Genomic DNA, 10,142 nt, shown 5'->3' on the forward strand with positions numbered 1-10,142 from the left:
GGAATCTAAAAAACTAATACAAACGAACTTATTTACAAAACAGAAACAGACTCACAGACTTTGAAAACAAACTTATGGTTACCAGAGGGGAAAGGTGTGTGTGGGGGGGGATAAATTAGGAGTTTGGGATTAACATACACACTGCTATATATAAAACAGATAATCAACAAAGTCCTCCTGTAGAGCACAGGGAACGCTACTCAATATTCTGTAATAACCTCTCTGGGAAAAGAATCTGAAAAAGAGTGGATATACATATATGTATAACTGAGTCACTTTGCTGTACACCTGAAACTAACACAACATTGTAAATCAACTGTATTCCAATATAAAATAAAAATTAAGTTTAAAAAAATACAGTATTTACGGAAACTGCATTCCTGGTGCCAGCTATAGATGCCCAGAGAGTTTTATCTTCCAGTTGGAGTTTGCCATTCATCTATCAGGCCAGCATCAGGGAAGGCTGTCCGTTAAGTGGTTCTTCTTTCTGTGTCTCTGACAGATGTGTCACCCCTACACCAGCGAGCCTCTGCGAAGATGAACCCAATAGAGGAAGGGGCGGAAAACGATGACGACGTCTTTGAACCCGTGTCCTCGAATACGCTTCAAGTTCGTCGCTGGCCTTGATCCCAAGAGAGGATTCACGTTACCAAGAGGGAAACTGTCCGGAAGAGATCCTGAAAAATACCAGCACTTTTTCACAGCTTTTCAATTGTTCTGCTTTAATATTGATACTCCCAGCCTGGGAGAGTCTGAGGGCAGGAAAGGGAGGGAGATTCAAAACATGGGAAGGTTATCTTCTCTTTTTACTGGTCAGCTTTCTGTTCCACTGAGCCTTCTGACTAAACTGAGTGCTATTTTTGAGAGATATATTTTCACAGTGTTTTCTAGATATGTTATCATTTAACTTAAAAAAAATCTTAGCGCTTTGTCATTGCAAATGCCTTCACTTATCTTTCCGAGCTGTTCCTGTTCGTCAGAGACAGTTTTTTCTCTGCCGTGGCAATGGGGCTGTCCGTTTGATAGTTGTAACAAACAATGTAAGTTCGAAATTGAGGCTGAGGTAACATTAAAAAGCAGCGAATCTCAGGCTTCGCTCAGTTGGTTTTTTGGCCGGAAAATTTTAAAGCAAGGTGTGATGCGATTCATGTATATTTTTCCCTCAGGCCAGACACGCCATTCTACTAGACTGCCTTCCTTTTGTGGGCATTGTGTGGATAGCTTGATAATGAACAAAGCTCGTCAGACTTCGCTCACGTTACCCTTATATTATGCTGTTTGGAAGTTGGGCTGAGCCCTAAAGCTGGAAACGTTAACAGTGGAAGAGGTTCTGAGCCTGGGGCCGGCCTTTGGCTAAACCAGCCCAGCTTGCCCCACACTCTGCTGTGGGAAGCACGTTCCTTGGGGTGGGAGGACCGGAGAGTCAAGTGGCCAAACAAGTGTCGCAGAATGACGAGGCTGATGGAGCCGCTGCACTCTTCATCTGCTTTTCTGACATGCAGATGGTTCCTCCAGGTCCATAGACGTCTCCTTACTGTGTGTGCCAGGGACCAGGTGCCAGAGATGCAAACAAGGACACAGCTGTGTGCGGGCAGACGGTCCACCACAAGCCCTGCCATGATCGCCCAGCCTAGATAGTGCTGTGAGGGCCTGCATTCCAGACATGGTGGTATTTGGGAAATTCGAAGTCTGCTTAAATCATCCAGCGGGTCAGTGTGACTGTGGCCCTCCACCGGGCCACCTAGTTGGGGGAAGCCCCCTGATGGGCTGTGCTCCACCATGCCCCACTACCTTTATTTTGTGTCATCCACTGGAACCAACTCTGAGTCAGTCCCATTAGGTTAAACAGCTAAGAAAAGTTCCAAGTGAAATTATTTTCAGGTGAGCTGAGCCAAAAGCATCTTTTGCCAAGAGGTGATTTCTGTGAGAGGAGATATAAAAATAAGCTACTCCAGGGTCACCTCATTTTCCTAAACTCATTTTTGAAAGCCAGTTATTTTAGTAATTTCACTTGAGTCAAATTTACATGCTTGGTCACTCACTGAGAAAGCTTCCACAGGCTGGGTATCCAGCTCCTAACACAGTCATCAAATGCTGGCCTATTAGCCTCACAGTGGAAAGGCTGATTTCACTTTCCCACTATAGTGGTCTCTTCTGTTTGCTAAATTAGAAATTTATTTGGGGAAATGAAACAAAGGTGAATGACTTTGTCTTGGCTTTAAGACTATAAAGATATAATAGGTTGAACTCTTTCTTTCAATGCCCGAATCAAGTATATAAGGTAATGGTGTTAATACTGCTTTCCTTTAACTATTGGAGGGAAGCTATGTAGGCCATTGAGTTTACACATGCATAAGACCTAATTTACAAAATCACTCTATAGAGTAATTAGATATTACACCCTTCTCTGAGTAGAAAGTAATTTTAGATGCTGCTAAAGCCATGCTTTTAATGTTCTGTGAATCCACAGAACCTTGAGATTTTCTTACCCTGACCCATCTTCAGGTTTGTCTCACTTTGTCAACCACAGACAACAGAGGGTGTTATATCTAATGATCAGCCTGGATGTGTTTGGAGGTTATTTTCTATAGTGCTGGGAACAAACATGTTTAAAAGCACACTGCTAAAATTAGGTGATATGAAATCATTTACTGGTTTTATTAAAACATGTGCACATCAGTGCCATTGATAAGGAAGATTATAATTTCAAGATTAGGAATCTTGGGCTTCCCCGGTGGCACAGTGGTTGAGAGTCCGCCTGCCGATGCAGGGGACACGGGTTCGTGCCCCGGTCCGGGAAGATCCCACATGTCGCGGAGCGCCTGGGCCCGTGAGCCATGGCCGCTGAGCCTGCGCGTCCGGAGCCTGTGCTCCGCAACGGGAGAGGCCACAGCAGTGAGAGGCCCGCGTACCGCAAAAAAAAAAAAAAAAAAAGATTAGGAATCTTCAAAGAGCCATTTAGCTTGAATGGGAAACACGAAACTATTTTTAAATACATCCCTCTAAGGACAACAGTTAGTTTCAGAGAAAAGGAGCTGAAGATATTGAGTAGTCTTCCCACTAGACTTGATAGCAAAGAAGCAGATAAGAAAACATAAAAGATCTCCTATGGATAATTTTTATAAATTTATGTATACAAATGAACAAGTGTATCTTTGTATAACGCATAGATAAAAAACATGTTTGCTGCCAATGAGATGCTTCCTGTGTTCTTTGGCCTTCACTTAGCTGTGTGACCAAGGTCCAGAAAATGGTCTGCAAAAATTATTCTGTATATTACCCCAAATCTACTACGTTTAAATGTAACATCAAGTCCGTTGTATGAAGCTGGACTGTAACGTTTATACCAGAATGTATGTCAGTTATGATATTTTGCAAGCCCTCATAAATATTATATTTATAAATTAATAGCACAAACCCTATGATGTTTCTAGATCTTAAATTAGTAATAATGGGTGCTACGTAATTATTTTTCACTTACCATCCTTAGCTTCCTGGGATCTTTTCCGTTTCTCCCTATGGTCCATTTCACTTTAATGCTGTGCCCACTGGGAGACGCCACCTTCTTCGTGTCTGGTTCTCCTTCCATATGCCTGAAGCTTTTCTGATTCTGTAACTTGGAGCTGCTGATTTCTGCCTCCCAGGTCCTGTCATGGCCCCAAAGGCAGAGTCACTTGGATGCTGGAAAAAATATTTAGGGAAAGTTGTGTAACCTACATACTCTGCCCTGTCTCCAGTGTACCCAGGTGATGACCTTGCCCGCCAGTGAAGATTTCATGCTAGTGCATGGTGGCTCCTGGCCGAGCACTTGGGAAGGCTGGTCAGTCCCAACCCTTGGGGCTTGGTGCAGACCCTGAGGTACAGCTCCAAGGATTCACTGTTATTATTATTTTTAAAATCCATTTTCTTGGTCATTTCTTTTTTTTTTTTTTTTTTCGATACGCGGGCCTCTCACTGTTGCGGCCTCTCCCGTTGCGGAGCACAGGCTCCGGACGCGCAGGCTCAGCGGCCATGGCTCACGGGCCCAGGCGCTCCGCAGCATGTGGGATCTTCCCGGACCGGGGCACGAACCCGTGTCCCCTGCATCAGCAGGCGGACTCCCAACCACTGCGCCACCAGGGAAGCCCTTCTTGGTCATTTCTAAAGCTGCTCTGCAGAAACCGTTGACCCCGTTTCCCCTCCCTTCCCTCTTTCCAACCCTGGTTTTCCAACCTCTTTTTCTAATTATCCCCAACTAGAGTGATTAGAAATTCCCACCCACTCAATTCAGATTCCCAAGGATGTGAAGGGATAGGACACTGTGCAGGGAACTCGAGGTTGCCATGCACTCGGGACACATCTTCTCACTCATGGTAGCCATGCTCTGATCATCACAGGACCCCAAGTACCTTGCATGTAACAACATATTGTAAGGGAAATTTAAGAAACCCACTTTAAGTACTATTCCCAGATTTTACCGATATACTTGCAATCTAGTTCTAAAGTACACAAGGATTTTGTGAATGGTTTTTACAGACACATTATTCATAGGGATCGCATTCTTTCTGCTTTTAGGTGCCATTTACACTGATACCATTTTACTTTATAATAAATTTACATTTCGACTGAATGGAGCCTTACAGTTTAAAATATCTTCATATATTGTCATTTGATCAAATAAATTTCTTACTTGGAATATGTGCATATTTTTAATTTCATGTCTCTTACATGTAGCTGATTTGCCCTAACGCCATGCCCAAAGGTTCAAGAACCTTCAGAGGTTATGGGAATTTCTCTGGTTTAGGTAATCTGAGCAGACCTGCAGAGGGCATGCTCTTGAGTTAGTTCCACTTAGTTTCAAAAGCCTGCCATCTTGCTGCCTTTGGCCGTGAAAAGAAAGGTCCACGAGGCAGTGGGCAGTGTTGCCTGGATGGAGCGATTGAGAAGCCTCCAGAGTTACACTGTGAGGATAGATTTCAACTTTTTAATACACTGCATCTGAACATTCTCTTCTAGTTTTATGAGATCCAACAACACAAGGGGTCACAGAGAGGAGCCAGAACCCCTCCCCTGGATCTATTCTATTCACGGAGAAACCCTTCTCTCCTCCCATCACCCGTGATCGGTGTTGGAAAGGGAACTGGGCAGCCCATCTCTTGGCCCTTGATAGTAGGTCCTTGGCACCTAAACTTGCCCTGATCAGCCCCAAGACTAGACCCAACTAGAAGAGGCATCTTACATGACGAGCAAAGTAATTCTTTCTCAATAAGCCATGTCACCAATATGTAAAACATGTTCTGCTAGGGTGTTCTACATCAATACTTCCTCGCAGCAGCAACACGGATGGACCTAGAGATTATCACACTAAGTGAAGTGAAGTCAGACAGAGAAAGACAAAGGTATGACATGACTTGTATGCGGAATCTCAAATATGATACAAATGAACTTACTTACAAAACAGAAACAGACTCACAGACAGAAAACAAACTTATGGTTAGCAAAAGGGAAAGGGGATGGGGGAGGGATAAATTAGGAGTTTGGGATTAGCAGATACACACTACTATATATAAAACAGATGAACAACAAGGTCCTACATTAAAAAAAAAAAAATTCCTTGCTATATACTAGGGGCAGACATATCCCCACTGACCGTCAAGCTCTCCCAGCCTCCTTCATTACCTCTCCTGAGAGAATTCACGGCTTCCTGGCATTTGCCTGGCCCAGCTGCCCGGTCCAGGCAGGACTCCACGTCGCGGGACCAGCCCCGGGCCTGCTCCTGGGGACGAAGCCTTGTGGCTGGGGATTTCACCCTCTGACTTCTTGCACGACAGACCAGCAGAAGCAAACGTGGTTTGAACGAAGCTAAACTACCTCACAGCTGAGTAAACGAGGTCCCACAACCAAATCCCAGCTCACAGAGGAAGGGAGCCTTCAGCGGAAAATGATTAGCGCCATTTACCTCTTGATATTTACCTGCAGATGATGAAAACTTGAGAGCTGCTCCCATTCGCTGGTGGTTACGTATAATTAGGCCATTTGTGCAGACACGGACTGAGGTGAAACCCGGAGTCCCCTGCAGAAAGCTCAGACCAGGGGCCGAGCCTCAGGCCATAGCCTCCCATGGGGGCCGTGATGCATGGAAAGCAGAACGAACTCATTTCACTTTAAAGGGTTTCTGTTATCATGGAGGCCTCACTAACCTTTTTCATTGCGCTTCCCACTATTTTTATTGTTCTCATCTGACCTCTTTTAACTCTTCTTATTAGTATTGATACATTTTGCTATAAGAATAATTACAATATAATGTGATGAGTAATAATAGCTGTCTCTTGAGTGCCTACTATTTACAAAAGACTGTTATAGGCATTTAAAATACATGAGTTAGGGGACTTCCCTGGTAGTCCAGTGGTTAAGACTGCACTTCCAAGGCAGGTGGGGGGGGGTTCTAATCCCTGGTTGGGGAACTAAGATCCCATGTGCTGTGAAGCCAAAAAAAAGAAAAAGTGAGAGAATACACGATTTAGTATTTTCACAAAAATCCTAGAAGGTAGTTAAGACAATCGAACGGAAGCTCAAAAAGAATGATTTTGCCAAAACAAACCAGCTAGTAGAAGGGGAGGGATTTCATCCCAGATCTCTCAGCCTGCGGACCTGCTCACTCTGCTGCTTTTTCCAATCCTCTTAGATAGGAAGCCTGCATCCTCCAGTACAAATCTTGTTCTCAGCTTCTCACCTTAGGTTATCAAGGAGTTTCCATGCTGAAATAAAAAAATATAATGCTTTAAATTTTTTGAGCAACAAAAAATTTGTACTTTTTAGGGAGAGGAATTTTTAGAAAAAAAGAAAAGCTAAAATTTCTATTGACTTTTATTTAATCTATCAGTTCATGTGAAAGGGTGGGGTCCTAGTTACACTTTGCTCCAAACGGGTTTTTATCTCTATTGTCCACCTTGATCTCCCTCTTAGCTCAAAGCACCGACCTGAAAAAGGAGGCCGAGTCTTTATCCTTGGACATGACTTTGAGGTCAGATCTACCTTGTTCTGAACACCAGCTCTGACCATGTGATCTTTGGCAAGTAGTAACACCTTTTTAAGCTGCTGTGTCCCTGTGTGTATTCTAGAACCTTCCTAAACATGTAGTTGGCATGAAGTACATATCCATTCTCATCCCCTTTTCTTTTTCCTTTGGTTGCCATGTTGAATCCTTAAGGCTTCTGGAATCTTAGCAACCACAGTCCTTGTAAAGAGACAGAGAGTTGGTACCAGCAGGACCTGAGGGGCAGGCCGGGCAGGGGTCAGTCACCAAGATCCCTCCCGCTCACGGCAGAAATGTCTGCAGGCCCGGGGTCCAGGCTGCAGTCTCTCTGGACCTGTCGGACTGAAGCAGAGAGGCGCCTACCCTGTCTCCCACATGTGACCCCAGGAAGCATTAGGCAGGGAAAGTAGGCTGCAGGCCCCTCTCAGGGGAGGTGGCTATGGGTGTAAAACGCCAGCATTAGGCTAAATGAGGCTCTCCAGGAGGTAAAAAGAACACCTTCATCCGTGGTTGTTTTGAACCAATATCCTTGTTGATCTCCCACGGGGACCACGTGAGAGCGAAGAGCAGGTGGGATGGACATGGCTGGAGCACGTGATGAGTACGTTTTGACAATAGAAGGACGGAGAGTTGTTTATCTAGACCCCAGAGTAAGGGGGAGGGGTAGCTCTCAATCACTCAGGAGACATGTATTCCGGTCACAGTTTGATTGTGATAGAATGCTAGGACCCTGGGCAGCTCACATCTCCTGATGGGGCCTCAGTTCTGTCTGTAAAAGCAGGTCCGACCAGGTGAGGGATCTTCCAGTTCTGGTGCCCGTAACTGGCCAGTGTGCGGACTTAAGCGCTGACATGGCGTCTCCTTGCTTCACGTGAGCCTCGTGGTCCAAGTGAGTCAGGCCTTTTTTTTTTTTTTTTTGCTTGAGGATGATTGGAGGGGGGTTAGGCAAAGTCTCACCTGCTGTCTTCCTATCCAGGGCGCTCCCGTCCTTGGACTGTCCTTCGCGAATGCTGCGACGGTTTGAAGTTGTGATAGCATTATCATGAGCGACACCCACGTCTTTCATCATCAAGCAATGTTTCCTTGTGTTATCATTTAAAGGTTTCTCCAAAGTTGTCCTTAACGCAGTCAGCTTGCTGACAAACCCCTTCTAGCCCTTCCAGAATGGTGTGGATTGAGGTTTCCTTTGGAGGGGACAGAATTGTAGAATTTTAGAGCAAATAGAGTATGTAAATTTCAGCTAGCACAGAAGTTCTCAAACTTGAGCAGCATCAGAATCACCTGGAGGCTCCTTAAAAACCCAGCCCGTTGGGGCTTCCCTGGTGGTTGAGAGTCCGCCTGCCGATGCAGGGGACGCGGGTTCGTGCCCCGGTCCGAGAAGATCCCACATGCCGCGGAGCGGCTGGGCCTGTGAGCCGTGGCCGCTGAGCCTGCGCGTCCGGAGCCTGTGCTCCGCAACGAGAGGTCGCGATAGTGAGAGGCCCGCGCACCGCGATGAAGAGTGGACCCCGCTTGCCACAACTAGAGAAAGCCCTCGTACAGAAACGAAGACCCAACACAGCAAAAATAAATAAATTAACTCCTACCCCCAACATCGTAAAAAAAAAAAAAAAAGTAAAAAAACCACCCAGCCCGCTGGGCCCCGCCCCAGAGTTTGATTCAGTACAGTTGGGGTAGAGCCCAAAAGCTGCACTTCTAATAAGTTCCCAGATAATGTTGCTGCTGCTATTAACGGGACAACACTTTGAAGTCCCCTTAACTAGTCCAGCCCCCTCATTAGCAGATGAGAAGGGTATGTCTGGGAAAGTTGAACCCAAGCATACTCATTCATAGTCCGATGGTTTTCAGTTAAAAAAGCAACTTTTGGGCTTCCCTGGTGGCGCAGTGGTTGGCTGTCCGCCTGCCGATGCAGGGGACACGGGTTCATGCCCTGGTCCGGGAGGATCCCGCGTGCCATGGAGCGGCTGGGCGCGTGAGCCATGGCCGCTGAGCCTGCGCGTCTGGAGCCTGTGCTCCGCAACGGGAGGGGCCGCAGCGGTGAGAGGCCCGCGTACCGCAAAAAAAAAAAAAAAAAAAAAAAAAAAAGCAACTTTTTTTGTGTGTGTTTTTTTGTTGGTTTTGGTTTTGTTTTGGCTCTAGGCCAATAGTTCCCAAACTTTTAATAAAAGTCACTTAGGGAACCAGTTAAAATCTGGCTCTAGTAACTCAACACACCTAGAACGGTGAGTCTTAACTCTGGCTGCACATCGGAGTCACAGATTCTGAAGTAATTTATCTGGGCATCAGGGTTCTTAAAAGCTTCCCAGATGATTCCAATGGGTAGTAAATTTGAGAAGCACTGAGCTGGAGGAAGGTCAGAAACCTTCACTAGTCTAGGCATCCCAGGTGATTTGGCTGTAGCTGCAGGCTGGTCTGGACTTTGCAGGCGAAGACTTTTCTTGGTCTTGCTTCCTGCTTTAGGAAACAAAAAACGACAATAGTGTTAGTTTGGGATGTGAAGAGTGACCAGCAGAAGCAGGCGATAGAGCTGGAAATGGTTAGACCAAAGCAAACGTAGGCAGTCTTGGTGTGTGATTTTTTTCTGTGAATACCAATATTTATTTTTGGAACATTTCCTCTTTTTTATTAAGATATAATTAACCTATAACATTATATTGATTTCAAATGTACAACATAATGGTTTGATATTTGTATACATTATGAAATGATCATCAAAATATGTCAGGTTAACATCCATCACCACACACAGTTACAAATTTTTTTTTTCTTGTGATGAGAACTTTTAAGATCTACTCTCTTAGCAACTTTCAAATGTGTAAAACAGTATCATTAACTAGAGACACCATGCCGTCCATTACATCCCCAGGGCTTACTTACTTTGTAACTGCAAGTTTGTACCTTTTGACCACTGTTGGTGTGTGATTGTGATCCTTTCAACTCCCTTACTCACTTTCTTTGCCTCCCTGTAGCTTCCTGGGCAGAGTCAGAAAGAAGCTTACTGCCTGGTTTTGGTGTTTGGGAGAAAAGAATACTTAGAATCAGAATTCTGAAGTGTCTTTTCTAGCTCCAAGCCTGGTTGTGTGACCTGAGCAGTTAATGTCATCTCCCTGAGCCCAGTTGTATATTC

General features: G+C 45.1%; 1 protein-coding gene across 2 annotated transcripts in view; it reads left to right on the forward strand.

The window, feature by feature from the left end:
• Nucleotides 1–882, forward strand: part of POPDC1 (popeye domain cAMP effector 1) — a 38,797-nt gene extending 37,915 nt beyond the window's left edge. For both annotated transcript variants that reach the window (XM_027089636.1, XM_027089640.1), the window contains one exon: nucleotides 503–882. In XM_027089636.1, coding sequence (XP_026945437.1) covers nucleotides 503–627 — 125 coding nt within the window. In that variant the 3' untranslated portion in view covers nucleotides 628–882. The remainder of the gene's footprint in view (nucleotides 1–502) is intronic.
• The last annotated feature ends 9,260 nt before the right edge of the window (nucleotides 883–10,142 follow it).

The sequence above is a fragment of the Aethalodelphis obliquidens genome, unplaced genomic scaffold (assembly GCF_003676395.1).
Source record: "Aethalodelphis obliquidens isolate GAN/ISIS:26980383/991018 unplaced genomic scaffold, ASM367639v1 scaffold3, whole genome shotgun sequence".
NCBI lineage: Eukaryota > Metazoa > Chordata > Mammalia > Artiodactyla > Delphinidae > Aethalodelphis > Aethalodelphis obliquidens.